Source organism: Balaenoptera musculus, chromosome X, assembly GCF_009873245.2.
Source record: "Balaenoptera musculus isolate JJ_BM4_2016_0621 chromosome X, mBalMus1.pri.v3, whole genome shotgun sequence".
NCBI classification, from domain to species: domain Eukaryota; kingdom Metazoa; phylum Chordata; class Mammalia; order Artiodactyla; family Balaenopteridae; genus Balaenoptera; species Balaenoptera musculus.
The window spans coordinates 13,386,387-13,413,043 of record NC_045806.1 but is presented as its reverse complement, the minus strand read 5'-3'; the positions used below and the strand labels follow the sequence as shown (position 1 = coordinate 13,413,043).

At 42.3% G+C, this 26,657-nt stretch overlaps 1 protein-coding gene across 2 annotated transcripts; it reads left to right on the top strand.

The window, feature by feature from the left end:
* The first annotated feature begins 1,116 nt into the window (after nucleotides 1–1,116).
* RBBP7 (RB binding protein 7, chromatin remodeling factor) lies at nucleotides 1,117–26,172 on the top strand. Of its 2 annotated transcripts, none has more exons than XM_036840286.1 (12): nucleotides 1,117–1,439; nucleotides 2,259–2,403; nucleotides 8,131–8,276; nucleotides 12,202–12,375; nucleotides 13,498–13,613; nucleotides 17,650–17,810; nucleotides 18,573–18,699; nucleotides 18,816–18,893; nucleotides 19,801–19,877; nucleotides 21,823–21,880; nucleotides 24,866–24,976; nucleotides 25,715–26,172. In XM_036840286.1, the coding sequence occupies exons 1-12, from the start codon at nucleotides 1,424–1,426 to the stop codon at nucleotides 25,781–25,783; spliced, it is 1,278 nt and encodes a 425-aa protein (XP_036696181.1). In that variant the 5' UTR covers nucleotides 1,117–1,423; the 3' UTR covers nucleotides 25,784–26,172. The 2 variants fall into 2 exon arrangements, with proteins under 2 accessions (XP_036696181.1, XP_036696182.1); XM_036840287.1 differs by lacking the exon at nucleotides 1,117–1,439 and adding an exon at nucleotides 2,059–2,147.
* Nucleotides 26,173–26,657: the final 485 nt, after the last annotated feature.

Here is a 26,657-nt window from a genome sequence, read left to right as displayed (position 1 = left end):
GGTGCTTGGAAAGCATCACGGCAGCAAGTGTCCCGGCGCGGGGGTGCTTTTGCAGCGGGAGCCTCTCGGAGTCTGGATGTAGACTGAGGCTCCCTTTGCACTAGACACCTCGGCCACCTCCCCCCAGCCCGTCCCCTCTGCTCCTGGCCCTCATTTTCATTCCCTTTTGGCCTTGCAGCCTGCTTTCTCCTCACCCCCGAGCACTCCTCAGGGGCTACCAAGTTCCAGGGCAGAGCAAGCCTCCGGAGAGCCGGCGCCAGGTCAGCTCTGCCCAGTTCTTTCCAGCTTCGCCAGCTTGGGGTGGGGCCACACTGGGACCCCCGCAGGTGACAAGTATGACTCAGCAGGGCCCGGGGCTAGGACAGAGACCAGAACGCCAGTGCAGGGACAAAATCCCCCGCAGTACGAGAGGCCTCAAATATCATTTGAAGGACTCAAATTTGTGAACAAACAAAAATGTAATTCAAATCAGCTTCGGAGCGTTTGCGGCCTGTGCCTGCACAGGCCGCAGGTTTACCCTACTAGGGAGGCCCGGCGGCTTCTGCAGTCACAAAACGCCCGCGGCCTCTGCAAAAGGCCCCCTTTGCCTCCGACAAACCCCACCTCGGCTCGACCAGGCCCCAGAAAAGGCCAGTCGGCTGGAGGGAGAACTTTCGGGTGCAGAGAATTGCATGCCCGCGACTGTCAGGGAGACTTTGAGGGCACAGTAGTCTCTCGAGACTAGAAACCATTTTCCTTTCTCGCTCTGAGATTTTGCTTGGCTAAGCGGCGGCAGCCTCCCAGTCCCCCGCCCCCACCGCCACGGCCACGGCCGCTGCAAGCAGCCACGCCCCGCGGCCTCAGGGCTCGCCGCCCCGGGGCTCGCAGCCCCCACGCAGCTTGCAAGCCGCGCCTCCTTTCGCCCCACCCCCGCGCGCCCCCATCCGCCCCCGCGGCCGGCCCTGGGAGCGCCGGGCGAGTCCTCGCGCCTGCGCCTCGCCAACTTCCTGCCGCGGAACGCCCCGCCCACCTTCAGAAGCCCGCCTCCGAACGCCGCGTGAAACCTGCGTGCCGCACGTCATTGGTCGAGGCGACGAAGCCGTCGGCTCCCAGGCCCGCCTCGCCACCGCCTCTCACTTTTCCCAGGGCGGATGCGCCTGCGCTCAGCTGCCTGGGCGGGCTGGGAGGCGCGGGTTGAAAAGTCTCGTTCCAAGTTTGGAGAGAGAGAGAAGAGCGCCTCAGACCTCGGTATCCGTAAGCGGGGAGGAGGCAAGAGAGAAGGACGCAGCGTCTGGGGAGCACCCAGGCTGTAAGACGGAGCTCAGGCTTCGAGAGCTAGAAGTGTGTGACGTGCCTGGGAAAGGCAGGAGCGCCTGCGGTTGGGCTGCTCTTGGCTAGCAAGGGGAGTCCGAGGAGGCGGCGAGGGGCGAACAGCCGACGCAAGATGGCGAGTAAAGAGAGTAAGAGGCCCTGCGGGGCGGCGCGCGCCGGGCGGCGGGGGGCGGCGGGCGTGCGAGGCCGCGGCACGCGCCGGCGAAAGGCGCGAATTGGCGTGAGGAGCAGGGGGCGGGGCCGGGCGCGAGGCTCAGCGCGCGCCTCGAGGGGCCTACGCGGGACAGGGCTGCGGCGCGGAGGGCTCCGAGCACTTCCGGAGCCGGGCGTGGGGCCGCGGGTTGGGCCCCCTTCCCGCCACCCTCCCCTCCCGCCACCCCCCTCCGGCGGCGGCGCTCCCTAGGCCCCCAGGCGGAGGCGGCCTCTGCCGCCGGAAAGCGGGCACGGCGCCTCCTAACACGCGCGCGCGTCGATCGCCTCGGGGTCGCGGCCCTTGTCCGGGGGATTCTGGAATCCGCTGGCTTATGGCTGCCGACGCGGGCTTCGTGGGATCAGAGGCCTCTCCTGGTGGGGGATGGAGGGAGCGGACTGATGGGTTTCTGCTACACGTGGATTCGTCTCGCCGGGTGGGTTGGGGAGGTCCTCTACATACGGGTCGTCATCTTGGAACAGGTGCGAACAGCTGTAACCTGCAAAACAATTGCGATGTCTGTGTAATTACCCAATTTTGTATACGCAGGCGGTATTGATCTTAACGTGCAAAAAATAAGCTTCCTGGTGTTAATATTCTCTCCACGTTCTGGAAGAGCAGTTGGTTGTTCGTGTCCAAATTAGAGGTAAAGAGAAAGAGGAGATTAGGTGTGGCCGTCTCGAGGTGACCTCCAGTGGAGATTCTGACTCCGATCCCTCTCAGCCACTTAATCGTGTGGGCTTTCTCCAAATTTCAGTGTTTGAAGATACTGTGGAGGAGCGTGTCATCAATGAAGAATATAAAATCTGGAAGAAGAATACACCGTTTCTATATGACCTGGTTATGACCCATGCTCTTCAGTGGCCGAGTCTTACCGTTCAGTGGCTTCCTGAAGTGACTAAGTAAGGGTTTCTGGCAACTTTTATTTCGCATAAATTTAACTATTGACTTGAATTTCCTAGTTTTTTTTTTGGCGTTTTATACATAGAACATAAGCAGGTAATCAATTTAGACCTTGCGTGATGTGGCAGGTGATTGTTATTTTCAAGACTTAAGTGATTTATGGGGTGGTTTCTGACGTATAAATGTGGCGTTAAAAGGGGACAAAGAATCTGTTGTGAGATTAAGGATATATGTAGGATGCACTGGATATGTTTGACATTTCTTGGACTTAAATATAGATCAGCATTTCTTTGGGCCCCAGACTAATGGATTTCTTTATAACTTTATGGGAAAATAGCATGTGTACAGAAAAGTGCACAAATCATAAGCGTGTGGCTTGATGAATTTTTACAAAGTGAATACACCCTTGTAACCAGCCCCCAAGATGAATACGTTTTAATTGGCAAAGGTGAAGAGAATTTAGCAGCAGTTCACCAATGAAAAGGTGGTGTTGTTGGCTTATAGTATGGGATACACTTTGAGGCTGCTGTTGGTCTTTATAAGAGTGTTCTTTGCACCTCTTTGTAAAATTTCTCTGGTAGTAATTGCTGACATTTATTGAGCACTTAGAATAGGGCCTGGCGCATCTGAAGAGCTTTATGTCCTATTATTTGGTTTAATACACAGTACAATAATTACTTTTTATCATTCTTTTTTTTTAATCGTGTGGAAACTGGGGCTGAGATATGACGTAACATGCCCCAGATCACACAGCTGGTAAGTGGCGGAGCAGGCTTTCAAACCCAAACCAGGTGGCCCCAGAGTTGAGGCAACCTCTGCACTAGGTTATCTTTCTCATACAGTTGCACTTTTCCTAGTAGGAACTTGACCTTGTACTTTATTTTTTTTAATATAAATTTATTTATTTATTTATTTTTGGCTGCGTTGGGTCTTCGTTGCTGTGCGCGGGCTTTTCTCTAGTTGTGGCAAGTGGGGGCTACTCTTCGTTGCTGTGCGCGTGGCCTTGTACTTTAAAAGTGTATTAAATTTTGAGTATTGTGAGCATATAACTTAATGAGGATTAATCAAACTCTAATCTAGAGAGGGGATTTTTCAACAGCTTTTAAAAATGAGAGTAAATTACCTTCATATAAAACTCTTCATATGGCCAGATTATCCATATGTGAACATTGACTTCCATACAGTTAGGGACTTCCACTGGGCCTCCCAAAAATCTCAATGTAAATATGCAGATGTGGGAAGAAGAGCCAAGAACTAAATAGTGGAGATTTCTAATCCTTGACATTTATAACTTTGACCGTCAAATGCTTAAGGGTATTGAGGTTCTGGTTTAGAGCATCATGTGTATTTGATTCTTTGTGTCTTCCTGTTAAGCAAATGATTTACATTCGCTTGGATCTTTTTGACCTACTCTAACCGTAGAAAAGAGCCGAGGCTTTAAGGTTAGAGACGTGAGTTTGAATTCTGCCCCTTGCTTCTTAGCTTTGTGAATTAGGGCAGGTTGGTCAGTCTCTATCCTGGAGTAGTCTGGTCCGTAAATGGAGGTGCCGATGGTTCTGACAGCCTACACTTGAGGAAGTAAATAAGATCATGCATGTTGAAGTGCTGGCGCAGAGTGAGTACACAGTAAATGGTGACTGATGGTAATTCTCCCACCCTTTCCTATTCAGAAATCGTTTGTTAGGGTGGAATATCTCTCTTTTTCCATTTGTATTTCAATGAATGCTGTTTACTGAAGTCTTTTTATTATTTTTTATTTATTTATTTATTTTAACATCTTTATTGGAGTGTAATTGCTTTACAATGGTGTGTTAGTTTCTGCTGTATAACAAAGTGAATCAGCTGTACCTATACATATATCCCCGTGTCTCCTCCCTGTTGCGTCTCCTTCCTCCCACCCTCCCTATCCCACCCCTCTAGGTGGTCACAAAGCACCAAGCTGATCTGCCTGTGCTATGCGGCTGCTTCCCACTAGCTAGCTATTTTACATTTGGTAGTGTATATATGTCCATGCCACTCTCTCACTTTGTCCCAGCTTACCCTTCCCCCTCCCCATGTCCCTAAGTCCATTCTCTAGTAGGTCTGCGTCTTTATTCCCGTCCTGCCCCTAGGTTCTTCATGACTTTTTTTTTTTTTTTTTTGATTCCATATATATGTGTTAGCATACGGTATTTGTTTTTCTCTTTCTGACTTACTTCACTCTGTATGACAGACTCTAGGTCCATCCACCTCACTACAGATAATTCAATTTCATTTCTTTTTATGGCTGAGTAATATACTGACGTCTTTTTAAAATGTTACCTATAACATGTTTTGCGTAAAGATTTTAAAATTATAGATCTGTGTGTTCTCAGCCCAGATATTACTTTTTATTTATTTATTTATTTTTTATTTTTATTTTTGGCTGCTTTGGGTCTTTGTTGCTGTGCGCGGGCTTTGTCTAGTTGCGGCGAGCAGGGGCTACTCTTCTTTGCAGTGTGCGGGCTTCTCATTGCGGTGGCTTCTCTTGTTGCGGAGCACGGGCTCTAGGCACGTGGGCTTCAGTAGTTGTGGCTCACAGGCTCTAGAGCGCAGGCTCAGTACTTGTGGTGTACGGGCTTAGTTGCTCCACGGCATGTGGAATCTTCCCAGACCAGGGCTCGAACCCATGTCCCCTGTATTGGCAGGCGGATTCTTAACCACTGTGCCACCAGGGAAGCCCCCCAGATATTACTTTTACATTAACACTGAGGAACTTAACAGAAAATACTTTAACTAAATTATGTATTCCATGGTGTTCTTTGCATGCAAAGAAGTGGGATCTGGTTGTGGGACGTGCAGTGGCTCTGGGAATGCAAGAAAATGCCAGCCAGCCTGCATTCTTGGGTGTTGAGGATGGCTGTCTGGTGCTTTGCAGGGTTCTGTTTGGGGTATGAAGGGACTGTGATTCTGTTTCGTCACTACGTAGGGTCACTATGTAGGACAGTAAAAATGTTGGCTACTCTTATAGCCTGGCTCTTTGAGAGCTAGGCTCTACTCAGCCTCATCAGGCTGGCCTGCCTACATACAACATGCTTCCGAATGATTACTTGCACTTTCTAAGCTGTTGTCCTTAAATTCACTTAGGTGATCATCCATATAATTGATTTAGCTCTTTAAATTTTTTATTTAGGTATCTCTAAGAAATTATTTTTCAAAACTGGTAGATCATTATTTCGTATCTCTTAATTGGATAATTTCTTAAACATGTTAAGACTTACTCTCTACCTAAAAACCTGTGTATACATTCAAACTCAGATGATACAAAACTGCATAAGTCCCCCTTCCACATCCTCTATTCTCCTAGTTCCCTTACCCAGAGCGGAGGCAGTCCTTGTTTGCGATTTCTTATCCATCCTGCCGGCATGAAGAAGTACATGCTATGTCCCTCCATCTTTTTTTCCGGTAGGAAGTTGTTGACTTGACTTTGCATCTTAGTTCCCTGACCATGCCCCCTGCAGTGGAAGCATGGAGTCCTAACCACTGGACTACCAGGGAATTCCCAATTCACTTGACTTTTTAATTAGAAGTTTATATTGGAGACTTTTTTCTATCAGCATACTTAGATATATGTTCTTTTGTTTTAAGGGCTCCATAAAATTCCATTTATGGATATACTATAATTTATGTCACCAGTTCCTTATTGATGGATATTTGTTTTCAGTCTTTCACTGCTTCAGGCAATGCTACTGAGAATAACCTTGTGATAATCTGTGATTGTTGGGTGAATGTCTTAGCAGTAGAGTTAAAGTGGTCAAAGGATTCTGGCACTGAAAATGCACAAGGTCTTTTATAATGAGTGCTTCTGCAGCCTTAGGTGCATCCAGTATTGGAGGAAAATAGATATTGATTGGCTCAGGAAAATAGGCTTGTATTTTAATGATGGAGATGAAAGAATTTGTAGTAAAAAGAAAAATCCTTATATGATGATCAGGTCAGGGGAAACCAGAATAATTGAATTTTAGAGTCAAAAGGAGCTTTCCAGATCCTCTAGTCCATCTTGTGGTCCTGCTCCTTAGCAAGGTCGTATGATGAATTGACCTGTTTAACCTGTAACTTTACCTGTTGGTCTTACTTTTTTCTGCTTAATGCCATTAAAAAGAAGTCACTTTCTTCCTTTTATGTCAGTCCTAACATTGCTCTGTGCTGCCTCCTTTCTCTCAAGTATTCCTATTTCTTTTCAAACGGTTCTCGGGAGATACGTTTAGGTTCCCTTTCATTTTAAGCCACTATTCCTTGTAAAGGTTTCATTTTGTCTAAATCCTCCTAAAGTACATTGCTAGAGCCTAATTTTCTAAGTGTGGTTTTTCCAGTTAAAAATAAGTGAGTGAAAAAAAAAATAAGTGAATGCTCATGTGTTTTGCCTTCTTCCCTGTATAAGTTCATCTAAGATGAAATTAATTACCGTTTTTGATAGCCACATCGTATTCTTGGTCACTGAATGTACGTCGACTCAGACCCATGTCTTTTTTCAAATAAACTGCTGTTGCTTAGCCATGGCTGCCTTATTCTGTTCTTGGAGTTTTTGTGTATTTATTGCTGTTTTTTACCCTAAGCCAAATATTGGTAAAATTTCATCTTGTATTTTTTAGTTATTAATAGATTTTTTAAAAATAAATTTATTCACTTTTGGCTGCGTTGGGTCTTCGTTGCTGCATGTGGGCTTTCTCTAGTTGTGGTGAACGGGGGCTGCTCTTTGTTGCGGTGCGTGGGCTTCTCATTGCAGTGGCTTCTCGTTGTGGAGCACAGGGTCTAGGCGCGTGGGCTTCAGTAGTTGTGGCACGTGGGCTCAGTAGTTGTGGCTTGCGTGCTCTAGAGCACAGGCTCAGTAGTTGTGGCGCCCGGGCTTAGTTGCTCCGCGGCATGTGGGATCTTCCCGGGCCAGGGCTCGAACCCATGTCCCCTGCATTGGCAGTCAGATTCTTAACCACTGCACTCCCAGGGAAGCCCAGTTATTAATAAATTACGTGCCTAGAAGTAACCCACAAACCTTTTTTCTAAACCACTGAATCCTTTGTGCAACTGGAATTTAGAAGCAGATAAGTAGTCTAGGCTGTCTGATGCTGGGGCCCAGAGCCTTGCTTCTCAGCCTTCCTTACTGAGATGGGACCATGGAACACAGGTGAAAATTGCTCTTCTAGATAGTACAAATGGTAAAGCATTGTTAATAGATACAGATGCAGAGTCATTGCTTAAGCATTGTTAATAGATGCAGATGCAAAATCATTTCTTGGACCAGGGTGCCAAGAGGCATCAGTGATTTCTTCAGCCACAAAGTGAGTTTCCATAGAATGGGGTAACAAAGACCCACCTCCCCTCTCCCGTAAAAATGAGAATGCCTATTTTATAAACTTTAAGCACCATAAATATAAACAAGGGGTTTTCACATCGTGCCATTTTCACTCATAACCTGTTGTTTAGGTGAAGAAACTGAGGCCCACAGGTAAGTTGTGATTTAAGGAATTGCATATAACTAATTTTAGTTTGAGTCAGGATTTAAACCCAGTTTTTCTGACTCAGCACTTTATTTTTTCCATTCTACTTTGTTGCCTCTTACTCGGAAACCAGAAACAACTAGTGTATTAAAATTGAAGATTTTTTTTAGGCAAGAAGTCATGATTTATGAACATGGGGATGGGTGATGGACTGGATTTGTTAGCAACTGATTTCTTAAAGGATTAGTATGACTTTCTTTCTTTCCTAAACAGACCAGAAGGAAAGGATTATGCCCTTCATTGGCTAGTGCTGGGGACTCACACATCTGATGAGCAGAATCATCTCGTGGTTGCTCGAGTCCATATTCCGAATGATGATGCACAGTTTGATGCTTCCCACTGTGACAGTGAGAAGGGTGGTAGGTATACCATATATTCCAGCATTGGGGTCTAAAGGAATAGGCCTCTAATTATATGTAATTAAAACGTTGTACTAATATCTTTTGGCCCAGCTGTTTAACTTCTAGGACTTTATCCTACAGAACTACTCACCCACATGTGCACAAGGATTTTACAGTAGCGTTATTTGCAAGATTGAAAAATTAGGCTCAACCTAGCAACCCAGATGTTAGTTCATAGGAAATTGGTCAAACACATTATGGTATGTTTGAAATACTGTGCAGCAATTACTAAGAATGAGCTAACTTTGAATTTTACACACAGACAGGGAGATAAATCTATGCACTGGTATGGAAAGGTTTCCAAGATAAAGTGAGTAACTGGTATGTGTGATTATAGTAACTATTTTGGTAACAGTGAGAATATGTGTTGGTGTAGGCGTAGAAAAAGTCCGGAGGCATTTACACCAAGCGGTAATAGTGGGTTGTTTATGGAAGCTGTTGACTCCCATCCCCCAATCCAAACGTACATTCCCCTGCTTTGGTATTCCCACAACCACCCGAGTTTGGTGATTTTGCTAGGAGGACTCACAAGACTCAGCAGATTATGCTCATGGCTAAAGTTTGTTACAATGAAAAATACAGAACAAAAGCAGCAGGAAAAAGATATGCATCAGGGAATCTACAGAGGTCCAGCACAAGTCTCATCCAGGGCCACACAGGATGTGCTTTCCCTCTGGCAGCAAACGACAGGGACACGTGTGGACTATCTCTGCTCAGGGAAACCCATTCGAGGGTCAGGGTCTGTCTTTCATGGGGGTTGGTTTTGTAGGCCCATCATATTGGCAGCCAGCCATGACAGCTGAAACTCGGGACCCCTGTAATAAAATCAGGTGTGTATCATCAATCTTGATATTTGTGCAAAGCAACCCTGAGAAACTGGTACAGCATGGTCCCTTGCTTCAGGTGTACACCACAAAATCAACCCATCAGTGACATCGAGAACATTCTGAGGTCCATGTTCCCAGGAGTTGGTCAAGGGTCAGTCATGGGCCCAGTGTCCGTCAGAGCTGTGAGGGCTAAGCAACCAGACCTGCTGGGTTAGTGCTTTCCCCACAGCCCCAAATGGTTGAATAGAGCTTGCTTATTGAAAATAAAATTCTACTTTTTAGCTAAGGTCCTGCCACCCCTACTCCATTCCTCCTTGCTTTCTTCTCCAGAGTTCATCACTGTCCTGAAATTAGTGTGCCATTTTCAACTATTTGTATTTTTATTATTCATACACTAGTAAACATACATAATGTTGTTTTGCAGTTTGCTTTTTTCATTCAGTTTTGTCTGTGTATACTATGTAAATGTCTAGGTCATTCTTTTAACAACTGTATAGTATTCCATTATGCTTAAACCTGAATTTATTCGTCTATCAAGGGGCAGTTGGGTTGTATCTATGTGGGTGTTTTGCTGTTACGAGCAATGCTTCAGTGAACATCCTTGTCCCATCTCCTCGTACACGTGGGAGAATTTATGTAGTGGAGTGGAATTGCTGAGTTGTGTGGTATATTCATTGTCAACCTAAAATAATATAAACCTTTTTCCAAAATGATTTACTCAGTTTACCACTTCCACAATTCATAGTCCATTACCCTACAACCTTATGTATTATTTCTGTAAATATTGTTGTAATCAGAAAAACTTTAATGGCTGTTAGTCCTAAACTATGTACTTAATTGGACTTTCAGCTTAAGAATTAGTCTTTGTGCATAATACATGGAGATATCATTATTAGTAACTTGTCCAGTAAATTACATTCTAACAAGTGACTAAATAATTCACAGTTAACACCTTTTTAAATTTTCAGTTATGGTATTTTTAATGGATACTATTGTCATTAAGATAGTGATTTTTCAAGCTTTTCTTTTTGAGTTTGAGAAAACAAAGCCCTGTGTACACAGTAAATCTTACCTGGAAGCCCAGTTTTTATTAAAGGAGAGCTGTTGAGTTTGTTTTCACTAAAGGAATTTGGAAACTTGAGTATCTTTGTAGCAGAAGGGTGAGAAAGAATCCTTGGGGTCCACGGTGGTGGGAGATTGAAAATATAAAAGCGGCAGCTTTGGAGCAGGGTCTCTGGAGGTGGCAGGTGATAGGATCAGGAGGGGTGCCTTAGAAAGGCTGAGGCATTTTCTTCCATTGCCACAATGGGAAGGGGAAGTGCTAAGAGGGAAATGGGTGATTGCGTATGGTTGTGTGAGAGGGGTTGTGTGAAATGGGATATGACTTTGAGCCTCAGAAATAGTAAGCAGTGTTTGCCATAGAGAAGAATGGCTAAACTCTTCCCCCCGTCCCCCGACCCTGGCCCCGTGGCTTGCGGGATCTTAGTTCCCCAACCAAGGATCAAACCCAGGCCCCGAAGAGAAGCCACTGCGTCCTAACCACTGGACCGCCAGGGAATTCCCAAGAATGACTAAATTCTGATAGTAAGGCACAGGAGCTAGTGTTGCTTAAGCATTCCCACATAGCGAGACCTGGCTGAAACTGAGAAATGGCTTACTGCTTTCCGTGTGTTTTCGCCAGGCCCCAGCCAGTCTGTTTTCGTTGTTACCTGCGTTGTTTCATTAGGCATTTGAGTTAGTGTTACTTGACCTGAGACACAGGGTGAGCTAAAAAGGAACGTGCAAAGGAGAAGAGCCAGGAAGAAATAACAGTTACGATGTGAAGCCTCCGAATTTTTAAAAGTCAGCAACTAATTCAGGTTTTTATCTATGAGCACAAAAAAGAAAATGTTCTTGTTTGCTGTTATCTGCTTAGATGTTCTCTCCTTATATTCTTTCTTTTTTTTTTTTTTTTTTTAATAGCTACTTTATTTATTTATTTATTTATTTATTTATTTATTTATTTATTTTTGGCTGTGTTGGGTCTTCGGTTCGTGCGAGGGCTTTCTCCAGTTGCGGCAAGCGGGGGCCACTCTTCATCGCGGTGCGGGGACCGCTCTTCATCGCGGTGCGCGGGCCTTTCACTATCGCGGCCCCTCCCGTTGCGGGGCACAGGCTCCAGACGCGCAGGCTCAGTAGTTGTGGCTCACGGGCCCAGCCACTCCGTGGCATGTGGGATCTTCCCAGACCAGGGCTCGAACCCGTGTCCCCTGCATTAGCAGGCAGATTCTCAACCACTGCGCCACCAGGGAAGCCCATCTCCTTATATTCTTTCTGCTATCACCTTGCTGCTGCTCCGAAGTTATACTTTTTATGTGGCTTTCTCACTTTTCCAAGGCCTTTTTAATAACTATGTAACATTGTAGTCATATTCCTACCCCAGATAGAGAGGTTAGCCCACTCATTTTAGCTTTGGCACTCCACTAGCAGTTGAACCGACATGTTCAACTGGATTGAATATGTTCAAGGATTCTGATGGAACTGGCGTACGTGTGTGTGTGTGTGTGTCTGTCTGTCTGTCTTGGGATTGGGTGGGTGTTAGTTGGATTTCCGACATGAGGATGTTTTTGACTTCACACTCAAGGAGTGTTCATACTCCTGAGGGTGAACCTGCCTTAACGAAACCTAGAATACAGTTCTAATTTCAGCACTTCCAAATGAGTTGTATTTGAACTAAAAGGCTGAGGTGTGTTAATTGTGTGGTTATTTGAATTTTCGTGAATAATTACATCATCTTCACTACTGAAAGAAGCCGATTTTTAAATGTTTTAAGTCCAAGGTGGAACTGAACTGTATAAAATAGGTATCAATATTTTCCAATTTACATGGGCTTGGAGAATAAATTAATTCCAAGTGGAAAGCGAGCCTATATTTTTGTGTGCTCATGCGCCCTCTCTCCCTCTCTGTTGTCAATTTGTGTTGTATTCTGTCAGATTAAAATCTCAGGTTGATTAAACTGAGTGACTTGTGAATTTTAATCGTAAGTGTATGTGTTTATTTCTTTCTTCTCACATTAGAATTTGGTGGCTTTGGTTCTGTAACAGGAAAAATTGAATGTGAAATTAAAATTAACCACGAAGGAGAAGTAAACCGTGCTCGTTACATGCCGCAGAATCCTCACATCATTGCTACAAAAACGCCGTCTTCTGACGTGCTGGTTTTTGACTATACAAAGCACCCTGCTAAACCAGGTATGTAGTAATAAAGTCAGACCATTGCTTGACCCTTCTTCTTGATTCAAAATGATAATTGCTTTGACGTCATTCAAACTAGTATACTCTAATTTTTAAAGGTTTAGAAATTGTTTCAGGGGTCCCAAAACCATGCTCAAGTTCAGTGATTTAACAGAAGGACCTCACAGCAGGTTATTATATTCCTGGCTAAAGTTTATTAGAGCAAAGGATATAGAGCAAAAAACGGGAATAAAAACTGGCTAAGGTTTATTATAGCAAAGGATACAGAGCAAAAACAGGAGGAGAAAGATACACATCAGGCAGAGTCCAGAGAGGTCAGGCATAGACTTGTGAATCCTTCTCCTCTGGGGCCACATACCACAGGGGCATAAATATCTCTGCCCAGGGAAGCCCATTTGAGTCTCAGTGTCTGGGGATTTTAAGGAGGTCTGGTCACACAGGTACATTCTGCTCTGTGACCAGCCATGGTAAGGGAAACTCAGGACCCCAGCAGTGAAGCCAGATGCATCATGAATCTTGCTCAACAATCCTACAGGTCTCGACAAGCTGCCACAGCATGCCCCACTGCTCTGGGCGTACACAGCTTCATCAGACGGCGACATGAAGAATTTTGTGAGGGTCACATTCCCAGGGGCTGGCTAGGTCAGTCATGGTTGCAGGCTACCTTGGAGACATGCAAGGACTGAGCAGCCTGACCTGCTGTGTTAACTATTTCCTCACAAAAATGTTTTTAAAACTTGACTTGGAGCTGGGGTGGGTTGTCACCATGTAAATTTGTGGGCTGGTATAGTTTTCAGTATTTTGTGTTAGAGCTTAGTACTAGGTTTTGCAAAGGAACAAGTCATTTTATGGTCATGAGGCCTGGTTTGCATTGAGTATTTGAAATGAAGCACAGAGAACAGCTTTTCAGGGTGGTCGTGGGTGAAACCAAGTCCTTGTTTGTGTGTGGTGCTTTTCCAGGCATTATGATAAATGTTATGGCTCACTCAGGAGTGAGAATTTGCTCTTACCAGTTCTGATAAACAGATAATCACTTAGTAGTTAATGTATTTCTTTTTCTTTTTTTTTCTTTTCTTTTCTTTCTTTCTTCCTTTTTTTTTTTGTTTTTTGTTTTTTTAGACCCAAGTGGAGAATGTAATCCTGATCTTAGGTTAAGAGGCCACCAAAAGGAAGGCTATGGTCTTTCTTGGAATTCTAATTTGAGTGGACATCTCTTAAGTGCATCTGACGACCATGTGAGAAACCTATTCTTCCTAATCTACTCATGCACTGAGAGTTAAAGACTGTGTCACGGACAGCTCTGCACTGAAGGAGACTAATAGATGAAAGGTTTTCTAAGATAATACTGATTGTTGTGATAACATTTCCACAGGATTTAGAGAAATGGTTATCACACTGCCATTTTGGAGCCCTAGAATTCCACAAAGCTCTTTTGAAGCAGCCTTAGAGTGGAAGGAAAGTGGGCAAAAGGTGTCCCATTATTTAAAAGTGGACCTCTGTAATGGAGACTCTTTCAAGTGTTTGTGAGGCCTGATGAATATAAATTACATTTTAGTTTAGTTTTTTGTTTTTTGGTTTTTTTAATACTGTTTTTTAAGTGTACAATTTTGTGGGTTTTAGTATATTTACAAAGTTGTGAAACCATTACTACTATCTAATTCTAAAACATTTTCATCAAGTGTCACAAAAAGTAACTCCATACCCATTCAACAGTCGCTCCTCACTCCTTCCTTCCCCCAGCTCCTGGCAACCACTAGTTACTTTCAATCTGTAGATTTGTCCTTTCTTGATATTTCATATAAATGGAATCATATAGTATGCGGCTCTTTCTGTCTGGCTGCTTTTATTTAGCATTAATGTTTTCAAGGTTCATCCATGTGAAAGCAATGTCGGTACTTCATCCCTTTTTATGGCTGAACAATACTCCATTATATAGATATACCACAATTTATTCATTTATCAGTTGGTAGACATTTGGGTTGTTTCCCCTTGGGGCTACTTTGAGTATTGCTACTGTGAACATTTTTGTACAGGTTTTTGTGTAGATATGTTTTCATTTCTCTTGGGTAGTCACCTAGGAGTTGAATTACTGAGTCATGTGGTAACTTTATGTTTAGCTGTTTGAAGAACTGCCAAACTGTTTTCCAAAGCAGCTGCACCACTTCACATTCCTACCAACAATGCACGAGGGTTCCAGTTTCTCCATGTCCTCACCAACACTTGTTATGGTCTGTCTTTATTATAGCCATTCTAGTGGGTGTGAAGTGGTATTTCATTGTGGTTTTGACTTATATGTACTAATGATGTTGAGCATCTTTTCATGTGCTTACTGACCATTTCTGTACCATCTTTGGAAAAATTTGTATTGAAATCCTTTGTCCATTTTAATTTTGTTTTTCATTGTTGAGTTGTAAGAGTGCTTTATATATTCTAGATTCAAGTCCTTTATCAGATACATGATTTTTTAAAAATTTCTCCCATTCTTTGGGTTGTCTTTTCACTTTTTTGATGATTTCCTCTGAAGCCCAGAAGTTTTAAATTTTGAGTTCAGTTTATATATTTTATGTCACTTTTGCTTTTGATATCATATCTAAGAAACCATTACATAATCCAGCATCACAAAAATTTACACCTATGTTTTTTCTAAGAATTTTACAGTTTTAGCTCTTATATTTAGGTCTTTGATCCATTTTGATATGGTGTGAGGTGTAGGGGTCCAACTTCATTCTCTGCGTGTGGCTGTCTAGCTTTCCCAGCCAGTCTTTCCCTGTTGAGTTGCCTTGGCATCTTTTAATATAAAGTGTTTTAATTAACAATGAAGAGTACCACGCAAATGCAAAGTGATCTTGTTAATTTATTATAGATCAACGTTTGTAGCATTCTTGCCACTAACAGCCCCATATTTTCTTTCATGGTTCCCATGCTGTAAGCCTAAAGTGTCTGGTATGACTCCAAGTACAAGCCGAGAGTAGACTTCTGGAGCTTTTGAAAGCTCATGTAACTTGGCCACAGTTAGCGTTTTATGTCAGCTTTGTGAGAGAAGGTTCCTTGCCTTCTTCCTTAGTATATCCCCATACCTAGAACAGGGCCTGTCACATCGCAGACCTTCTTTATATGTCTGTCTGTTAATTGCAATTTCTGTTCAGCTTTTTGAAATATTGAAAGTAGGCAATTGGCCCAGTCAAGATTGTTTAGTTACAAGCAACCAAAACCAACTCTGGCTGATGGTTTTGTTTTGTTTTCTATAATTTTTCTCTACCTTTTTGTAAATTTAAATTTTTTACTATTTTTATTTTTTGTTTTTAAGGATATTCTTCAGGTGCATTTTCTGAGTGATCTTTTAAAAAAATATCTCTTTTAATTTGTTTTTAAAAAATAAATGTATACCCCCTTCACCTATTTCTCCCACTCCACCCCTGGCAACCACCAATCTGTTCTTTGTGTCTATGAGCTTGTTTTTTGTTGTCGTTGTTTTTAAGTTTCCATATATAAGAGAGATCATGTGGTATTTGTCTTTCTCTAACTTATTTCGCTTAGCATACTGCCCTCAAAGTTCATGTTGTCACAGATGACAAGGTTTCCTCTTTTTTATGGCTGAGTAGTATTCCATTGTGTATATATAGCACATCTTTATCCATTCATGCATTGATGGATACTTAGGTTGTTTCCTTGTCTTGGCTATTGTAAATAATGCCACAGTGAACATGGGGGTGCATATATCTTTTCGAGTTAGTGTTTTTTCTTTGCATAAATACCCAAGTGGGATTGCTGGATCATGTGGTAGTTCCATTTTTACTCTTTTGAGAACTTCCATAACTATTTTCCTTGGTGGCTGCAAAGATGGTGCTGGCTGATTTAAACAGAAAAGGAATTGATTGGAAGGGCATTGGGTAGGGTAGCTCACAGAAGTGCTGTGGCGGCTAGAAAATGGCCTGGAAAAGAGGAGAGGCCGGGTCGTTGACCCAAATTAGGCCAGTGAGGATGTCACTCTTGCCACCCTTGGAAAGTGGATGTAACACCCCCACCCCCCAATCATCAGAACAGATTCTCCTTTGTTGCTGTTCACAATTCGAAGACCTGGTCAGATGATTGAGCCCATGTCATGTTCTTGCAACCATGCTCCAAGGGAGGCTGGGAAGCAAGGGTCTACCTCAGTTCTCTGGAAGGAAGCTTTCCTTTGTTTCCCTCAAAGTGAACATCCTCCCAACAGGGAGGATGGGTTATACTCAGGAACTTAACTGCTAGTACTTTTTGAAGACACCAGGCTGGGAGTTGCTAGTCATAATTAATAGCTGACGTTTCCCAAGGGCTCCACATATGCCAGGCATCTTGCTAATGTTCCCAGGATCCTTCTGAGGTGAGGAGCAGGTGATGATGGCAAGAGTTCCACACGTTCCGTCTCTTCCTTGCATGTAAATTGTGCATCCGAGTGTGTAAGTATCAACAGAGACTAAGGGCCATGTGTATTATGTAACAGAAACCCTTTCAAGTAAAAAAAGTGATTTATAAAGAGATGAAGCTGATACTAGTGTCAGTGGAATTAGGTCGAATATAGCTTAATGGAATTACCTCTTGTTTTAAACCATAGAGATAAGAATCATTGCACTATAGCTTGCAGTATTTTTTCATAGAAACTTAAGACTTTTCTCAACTATTTTTATGATGAGATGTTAAGAAGAGACTCAACTCCCAGAGCCTGCTGATCTGTGATCTTTGAGGTCTGGGCAGGCCCTGTGGCGTCTTCCAGTAGCCTCGTAGGGGTTCCTAGGTCATTCACCTTTTGCACTTCCTGATGTGTGTAGTGGTTTCTGCCATGAAGTGAGACTTGTCCAAAGGCTTTTGCTTTTTAAGAGGCATATTTTAGTTTTAATTCCCAGTCTCCCAACCCAGCGTTAAGTTTTAAGATGTGCATTTCTGTTCAGTAGATACCGAACACCAGGCTCTCAGTGTTGTGTTGTGTAATCTGGGTGAATTTTAGATACTTGACTGAATGTATGTAGGTGGAAACTCTAACTTGAATTTCTTGCCTGCCACCATGCTGTCTTCCTGTCCCCATTACACTGTACCTTCCTTGCCCTCTGCATCTCAGATTGTGGAAGCTGTACCAATACACTCTTCTGTTTATGAAGCTTCACTTTTGTTTATATTTCCTCCTCGTGTTTATTTGTAACTTTTATATAGTTAAGTAGTTTTGTTTTTAATAAAGGTGTTTTAAATAAGGTGTTAGCATTTAAATTCAGTATCTTATAACTTGTTTTGTTCCTTCTTCAGACTGTCTGTCTGTGGGATATTAATGCAGGACCAAAGGAAGGCAAAATTGTGGATGCTAAAGCGATTTTTACTGGCCACTCGGCTGTTGTAGAGGATGTGGCCTGGCACCTGCTGCATGAGTCATTGTTTGGATCTGTTGCTGATGATCAGAAACTTATGATGTAAGGTGGAAAATTCTGTGGGGTCTCATTATATGGGTGTCCTGAATGACCATCAGTGATTGTGGTGGCCTGTGGTTTGATTTCTTTTGTTTTTTTTAATTACGTCTTGGCCTTCAAAGAAAAAAAATAGCTTTAGTGAGGTATAATTGACATAATAAACTGCAAGTAGGTATGGCCTTTTTACATAAAAGTTACTGTGCTGTATGATTGAACACAACTTTTTATTTAGAAAAAGAAAGGAAAACAGGTATGTACACACAAAGAAACATGCTTAGGGCAGTGGTATGTATCAAAATTGGGATCAGGGTGGTTTGCATTGAAGTTGAGGGAGAGAGTGATTGTGTCAAGGCATGGCCACGGGGCTGCATTCAACTGCCTGGAATGCTTTTTATCTCATAAACTAATATCTGAGGCAAACAAAGCAAAACATGGAAATTTGACAAGACTAGGTTGTAGGTATCAAATTGTTACATTTTTCTTTATGTAGTATTTTGTGTATGCTTGAAATAGCTGGTAATCCAGACAGGAACCTAAGGAACAAGAAAGCAGAAATAGCCCTAGTTTGTTTTGCGCAGGTTTAGCACATATCACTTAGTGGTTGGAAGTCCAGCTCTGCGTGGTTGGTGCCCCTGAAGGGGCACGTTAGCGAGAGAACAGTGGCGTGGAGGGGTGCTGGCGCGGGCGCCGACCGCTGGGGAGAGAGGCTGGGTCGGGTTGAGCGGCCTGCTCGTGTGCTGTGTGCCTCGTACCTTTGTGTTTTAGATGGGACACCAGGTCCAACACCACCTCCAAGCCGAGCCACCTGGTTGATGCGCACACCGCCGAGGTCAATTGCCTGTCGTTCAATCCCTACAGCGAGTTCATTCTCGCAACTGGCTCTGCGGATAAGGTTTTTAAGTTTTTGCATACTTGGTGTTAACAAACCCAGTGGTCTTGTTACTGCAATATTTTAAAATTCTTACGTAAAGTGCAGAAATGAATTCCTTTTCATTTATTTTTCTTCAGACTGTAGCTTTATGGGATCTGCGTAATTTAAAATTGAAACTCCATACCTTCGAATCTCATAAAGATGAAATTTTCCAGGTATGTGACAGTTTTCTGATGTCTCTGTCAGATTTTAGTAACGTTTCGGTAGAGGGAAATCAAAAAATTTTTTTTCTTTTATATCATGGGCAGTGGGCATTGTTTTTTGTTGTTGTTTTGTTTTTTTTTTGTCCACACCTCGTGACTTGCAGGATCTTAGTTCCCCGACTAGGGATTGAACCCACGCCCTCGGCAGTGAAAGCGCAGAGTCCTAACCACTGGACTGCCAGGGGAGTCCCTGTTTTTTATTTTTGAAAGCTCCTCTTCTCCTGTGTAAGTTAACTAGTGAGAAATAACTTGGAGCTTTTTAGAAACTATTAGTTCAGAAGTAGAAGGAAAAAACCTTGCAAAATAGGATCAGTTTAAAAAGTGAAGGGAGTTCCCTGGTGGTCTAGTGGTTAGGATTCGGCACTGTCACTACTATGGCCTGGGTTCAGTCCCTGGTCGGGGAACTGAGATCACGCAAGCCGTGTGGCACGGCAATCAATCAATAAAATAAGTAAATAAAATTTTAAAAAGTGAAATCCAAGGATTCTTCCCTTAAGGTATATCAGCATGGTGGGTCCTCTAGTGAAAAATATCTTGTATGTGGTTTAAAGTAGAGATTTGCATAGGCTAAAATACACTTCATTGAAAATGTTAAAAGCTTCTGAGACGGTTTTGGGGCTGAATAAGTTTATTTGGACCCCTAGCTGAGTTCCCCTGTGTTGGGGAGTATGACCTTCCTGGGGGCAAGCTGAGGAGATGGTCCATTTAAGAGAACCTGAAGGGACAGGACAAAGAGGGTGAGGGCTTGTAGGCCAAGGAGAGGGTATAGAACACGAAATGGGAAAATGTCAAGGATTAGAACAATATCCACAAACCTAAGAACGGATGATTCTTTACATTTTCAAAAATGTATTGCTAGGTCCACTGGTCTCCACATAACGAAACTATTCTGGCTTCAAGTGGTACTGATCGCCGCCTGAACGTGTGGGATTTAAGGTAACTTGGTATCTGGTGACAAGAAATTGCATAAATATGCTAATCTGGCAGATTATGTAGTAATTCATAAACTAGAAGAGCAGTTTGCTAACCCCAGTTTAATAAGTCTAATATTAATTTTAAGTACCTTCCTGAAGAGTCTTTGTTCCCTAAAATAGAAATGAATCAGCAAATGCACTGTAAAGTAAATTTATGCAAATGTGGGTTTTGTTTTTCTATTGATAATTAGGACTGAAGTCAGGGGGCGGGGGTGCATGTGTGTTTGAATGTCTAAATGATGGCATTGAAAACACTTCTGCTGTAGAAGAGGGTAAAGACATTAGCTGTTCATGTCTCCTTGGGTCGCACGTACACCTGCAGGACTAGTCTTTCTCAGTTTTTTTTACCATTTGCTCTTCTGTGCTTTCATTGGTTCTTTTCACAGGTATGAGCTCCCGCTGTGGGTTGTGTAACTGCTGGGGTAAACTTGGGAACAGGATAAGCACAGCCCGTGCTGTCAGAGATCTTAAGTTCTTCTGGGCGCTCATTGTGTAAAGAGTTGCTCCCAATTCTTAAAGTTCCTTGACTGCAGAGTTGCTATTGCAAGAATTTCAGACTCCTTTGCTTTTTTTGAGCCTTTAGAGCCATTAATAATGTTCCGTTACATACATCTCTGTAAGATGTCCTTATCTCAAATTTAAATCATTAAATTCCTGAAAATAACTTCTTTCCTACCTGTATTGCTTTGAAGTGGCCTAAGTTTTTAGTCAAGGCTGCCTTACTTACAGAGACAGTAGACCCAGTTTTCAGTGTATGGAATAGAGACACTGCAGAATAAAATGCTTGTGTTGTAAGACTGCTAAACATCTAATGTTCTGTGTTCTTATGGAACCAACTCTGGCTGTGATAGATGCTTGAAAATGTAGAGAATCTTGAAAACAGACATTTGAGTGATTTTTTTTTTTTACTTGAAAACAATTTTAGTAGTAAAATTAGAAACCTTAAACAAAAACTATAGTGTTGTATGAATTGGTGCAGCAAGGTTTGAAAGTCTGATGTCCTGGGAACTGGATTGTCCTTAAGGGGTGCTGTAAATAAATTTGCAGGCATTGTATAATTTCTTCTTAAAGTTAATTCGTGTCTTGCTTGCTATTAAAAGAATACATTAGATAAAATTATGGATTAAAATGGTCGCTGTTAGCGATTGTACTCCTGACAGTGGGAGGAGAAACATAATTGTCTAGCAGTCCCATGTGTTTGGTTTGTTTGATTAGCTTTATTGGAAAGAAAAAGTCTAGCACATGGAAAGTTGTGTATTTTGGCTGTATATATATATATTTTTTTAGCAGCTATTACTAGCAAAGTCCCCCTGTGTACCTAGGTATCAGGGCTGATGATTGGTGTGTAACGAGTGATTTCGCTGTTGGAACTGCTGGCAGCAAATTCTACAAATTGAAGTTTTTAAGATAAGAAAAAATTAAAACTTAACCTTTCCTTGGCTTATACATTCCATAGTTAAAGTTGTTTTGTTGTCATATCTTTAGACACATCTGCAGTACTGATGTGTAATTGTATTTCACTCCTGGGATGAAAAAGGCTTTAAGAGTGAAGTGTAGGGACTGGGCATCAGTTCTTCTGTAGATATTTTATATTCTTTTCACCTTTTAATCCTAATGCAGGAAACACCTCAGTTAAAATATTGAATGAATTTTAAGTTAATATTTATTAACAATAATTTCTATTCTTCAGCTTCAGCTATGAACGGCTCTTATTAGCATTTCCAGAAAGTAAACACCCCACCATCCCACCAAATAATTAATACAAAAACTCTAACCGATAACACTAGAGAAATAAGTTGCTTTTAGAGCGTGTGTTTTAGGATGGGATTTCTGGGCTGACGCTGGCTTTGCAAACATTGATGCTAGAAGAATTTCAGTAATGAAGGCATTATGTTCTTTCTCAATAGCAAAATTGGAGAAGAACAATCAGCAGAAGATGCAGAAGATGGGCCTCCAGAGCTCCTGGTATATATTGGCTTTTCTTAATGCAAGATGAAATGTCATATGCAGATTGGACTGTTTGTCATTGTTTCATGTATCTGGAAAATGAGTCAAGAACTTCAAATTCTAGCTCTTGAAGATGATTTCAAATTGGAGGCCTTGGAGGTTATTGTGATAGAGTTTTGACATTTATTGAAAATAGTAAATAGAGCCCAGTAGGTTTTACCAGTGTTTCACTAAGAATAATTTAGGCTCCTGGAAAATAGTGTATAATAATTTCTCACTGATTCTCTCAATTATGATGTTTCTGAGGGTTTGGGGGTGAGGGGCATTGATATTCAGTTAGCAATACTTAACACTTTTTAACAGTATGGAAAAACTTAATGACCTGATGAAGTTCCCTGCCCAGAAAAATGAATGCTTCCTCGATCTTGTTGATGCCAACAGTGCCCACCATCTTCCTCCCATTCCTAATTAAATTATCTTGGCATCTCCTTGGCCCTTTGAAGGTTTGCATGGTGGTATCTGTCCTCATCCTTCCTGACTCTGAGTCCTTCATTGTACACTTCAGGTCACTTTTCTATGAATCATTGCCAGACTTGGTAGTGGTTCTTTGTCCTCACTCTGAATTCAACATTTGTCTCCACCAGTCATTTGGCAGATAATCACTCGTTCCTCTGTAACGTATATTTAGCTCTTAGGCCAGTACTAATTTTTGGAATGCTTGGGCTTTGCCCACCGCTTTTAAAAGGTAAAGAAGGCCACTGAGGATGAGCCCTGCACACAGATGTTCACTAGATCCCACATAGTATGGACATCCGAGACCCCCTTACTCCTTGTCCTGTGTGTTACCATGCCTGACAGTGCTGGCCTGTGGCAAAGATACACTAGCATGTTCAGTGTTAATACTGCTGCTGCTTATAGTATTTCTCAGTGAAGTGCTACCATAGACACATGACAGCATCTAAATGCTGTATTCTGTATTGCGTGTCTTCATCCGAGAAGTCTGTTTTGTGATGCAGGGCCTCGTAAATTTTTTAAGTCTTTTATAAGCTAAGGTGTTGCTACCAACCATTTTTACTTTTTTCTTTTTTTTACGTTGTTAACACTTACTGAGATATTTTACAGATCATACAGTTCACTGAAGTATACACTTCAGTGATTTTTAGTATGTTCATAGAGTTGCACAACCATCACCACAAGTCAATTTCAGAATATTTTTGTCACCTCAAAAAGAAATTGTACCCTTTAACCATCACTTCCCAGTCTTCTTTTGTGAGCCCCTGGCTACCACTAATCTACTTTCTGTCTCTCTAGATTTGCCTGTTCTAGACGTTTCATATGAGAGGAATCATACAGTATGTGGTCTTTTGTGACTGATTCTTGCACTTAGTGTATAATGTTTTCAAGGTTTCCTGCTATTTTTTGATATTGCAGGGAGAGGACAGTGTATTTGTATATAATGTCTCTGTGACAGTTTCATGGGCCTTGACAAAATCCACTAGTATTTTGCTTCTTTTTTCATGAGAGTCTGAAATCAAGGGACATTTAAGTGTAGTAAACTGGATACTAACAAGAATTTAAATATAACAATGTCTTGATTTAATGACTCCTGTATATATTCCAAGCCTGTGGTCTGAAAGTATTTTCACTTATGTCCCCTTTACGACTATTTTTAAAAGCTGTTTATCCCATCTTAATTTTTAAACTAAATTACTAGGTAAAATAGTTACATTGCATATAACCTAATTGGTGGAGATAGACCTCATTGTCAAACTAGAGTCAAATCTGACTTTGTCAGGAAGGGTGACTTACCAGTTCATAACGAAGTATTCATATTGTCCATGTGAAAATTGTTTCTTCTTTTTTTTAATTTTTTTAGCTACACTGGGTCTTGGTTGCTGCGCGCAGGCTTTTTCTCTAGTTGCAGTGAGCAGGGGCTACTCTTTGTTACGATGTGCGGGCTTCTCTTGTTGCAGAGCACGGGCTCTAGAGCACAGGCTCAGTAGTTGTGGCGCACGGGTTTAGTTGCTCCGTGGCACGTGGGATCTTCCCAGGCCAGGGCTCGAACCTGTGTCCCCTGCATTGGCAGGCGGATTCGTAACCACTGTGCCACCAGGGAAGTCCTCTTTTTTTTTTTTTTTTTTTTTTTTTTGGCCGCGCTGTGTGGCATGTGGGATCTTAGTTCCCTGACCAGGGATTGAACCTGCACCCCCTACAGTGGAAGCACGGAGTCTTAACCACTGGACTGCCAAGGAAGTCCCAAGAATTGTTTCTTCCGAATCTTAATTCTAAGATAAATAAGGCCCAGTGCAGGAAGTAAGACTGCCCGCTTCAGCATTTCTTAGCAAACACCTCGGTTTAGCCCTTATGGGGGACTTTCTGGAGTCCCGAGGATTCTTTTTTTCCCCCAGCCTTGGGGCAGTGTGCCTTGGAGAGATTGAAGGATGGCTGAGAAATATGCCTTTCCATTAGTAAGGGGGAGAAGGAGGGATCCTTCAGGGGGCCACAGAAGAACCAGGAGACTCCAGGCGGGCCAGTTTTAGGAAAGAGTATGTAACATAAGACATCCTGGAAATGTATTACCTTGAATATTTGTATCTAACTATATATTTGCTAATGAGGCAGAATTTTAGTGTTAATTATATTAGCTATGGAAACAGCACTGTGGTCACGAAGGAAAATGTCCTTTGTTTTCGGTGATGCAGGCTGAAGTATTTAGGGGTTAGGTGTGCTGTCTGCAACTTTGTGGTGGCTCAGCAGGTGGTGTGTTAACAAAATAGTATTTGGGGAACCTAGGTGAAGGTTATCCAGGCGTTCGTTGTACTATCCTGTCACCTTTTTGGAGGGTTTGGAAGTTGGCAGAATCAAGAGTGGTGGAGGGCTGGCTTACTAAGCCTGTACCACCCTCCCTCCAAACTGCAGTTCAGTGACCCGTTACAAGACTGATGCTCTAAAAACTTCTAACATGAGATATGAAACCAAGGCTTTTTTTCTTCTTCTTAACAGTTTATTCATGGAGGACACACTGCCAAGATATCAGATTTTAGTTGGAACCCCAATGAGCCTTGGGTCATTTGCTCGGTGTCTGAGGATAACATCATGCAGATATGGCAAATGGTGAGCTAAAGTATTTATTTTTCCTCAGTGACTATCTTGGAGAGATTTTACTAATGATATAATGTAATAGACATATATCAAACATTTAGGTACATATTATATCAAATATTTATAGAAAGTCTTAAGAGACCTTTTTCCATTTTAACAGCAGTCTTTAGTTCAATATGCACCTGTTGGGTTGGGAGAAATCTGTGCACATGTTGACGTAGACATAGCAACCTGCTCCGATTTTCATGATCGTTACGCCCTTTCTCAGCTGGGCTCTTGGCATCACTGCTCCATGTCGAGTGTCTGATGTGTCGTAGGCATGAAGGATATGGGAGGAAACATCAGTGCGTTCACACTGAGATACTGAGTTCTGTGGTGATGCGCACTAAGCACTTCAGGGCTATCGCTCCGTCGAAGTGTCTGAAATGCTTTCGGAAAACACCTTTTATGGATAACTGAAATCAGGAGTAGTGCACGGGCAGCTAGGTGTATGTGTGGAGTTACATGCTGGCAAATAATTTTTGAGAACACTGGCCTGCCTTTTCCTCATGAAATTTATTAGTCTTTGAGGGTAAAACAAAAAGGAAACTAAGTTTACTCTAAAATGTGTCCACATTTAATTTCCAGCACTAAATCACGCTGACCAGTGACAGCTAAAATCTGGATAGAACTAGTGAATGCTGTTTTTAGATAGTCCTGTAAAATCTGTGGGGAGTTTTACCTCTGATTTTATTTGGTTGTTATCTCCAGGCTGAAAATATTTACAATGATGAAGAGTCAGATGTCACAACATCGGAACTGGAGGGGCAAGGATCTTAAACCCAAAGTACAAGAAACATTTCTATTGAATGTAATGCTACACAAATGCTTGATTTATCAAGCGCCCAAATGGCATTGTATAGTAGGAAGTCTAAGTGGGGTGGCATATGGCGTTCTTTACCTTCTGATCCTAGCACTTTCAGGTGAGCTATTGCGTACTGTATCATATTGTAGCTTTTAGGGAAGAAAGGAATGTTGCTTAAGAAAGATCATCAGCCATTGTTTTAAAATACAGTAGCAGGGTACTTACTGCCTTTGATTCAACTATTTTAAGTCCTTGTTTTCTCAAACTAAGTGCTTGCTGTTCCTAAATATGCAAGAATAACTTTTACACTTTTTCCCTCCAACACTTCTTGATTGGCTTTGCAGAAATAAAGTTTTAAAATAAACTTTGTTTTATTCTTTTAGAACCTGGGTTAGCGGGGGTGTGTGTGTGTACGGATGTATCTATGTATGTCCCTTTTTTATGAGGAGGCTGTCAGGGTATACATGCTGAGAACTTCCTGAATTTCTTTCCAAGGTACGTGATGGTATCCTATGCAGACGTGGGGAGAGGTTAGTTAGGTGTCTGTATTTTGTGCTTGATTGGTGAATCTAGAACTACCTAACTTACATGTCATTTGACCCATATGCTATTTCTGCCTTAACTTGGGCGGCTTTAAACAAACACGAGATTTCTCCCCAAGAAAGAACAGAAGCTTGTGTGGCAGGTGAGCAAAGGGGACAAACTGGCCTGCAGCTTGGCCCTCAACCTCTCCTGTGAGGCCTGCCAGCTAGGGATGGTTTTTGCATTGATTTTTTTAAATACATTTTTTTAAGAATTTTATTGATTCAGTCAGTCAGTCAGTCAGTCAGTTGCACTGCACATTCCCTG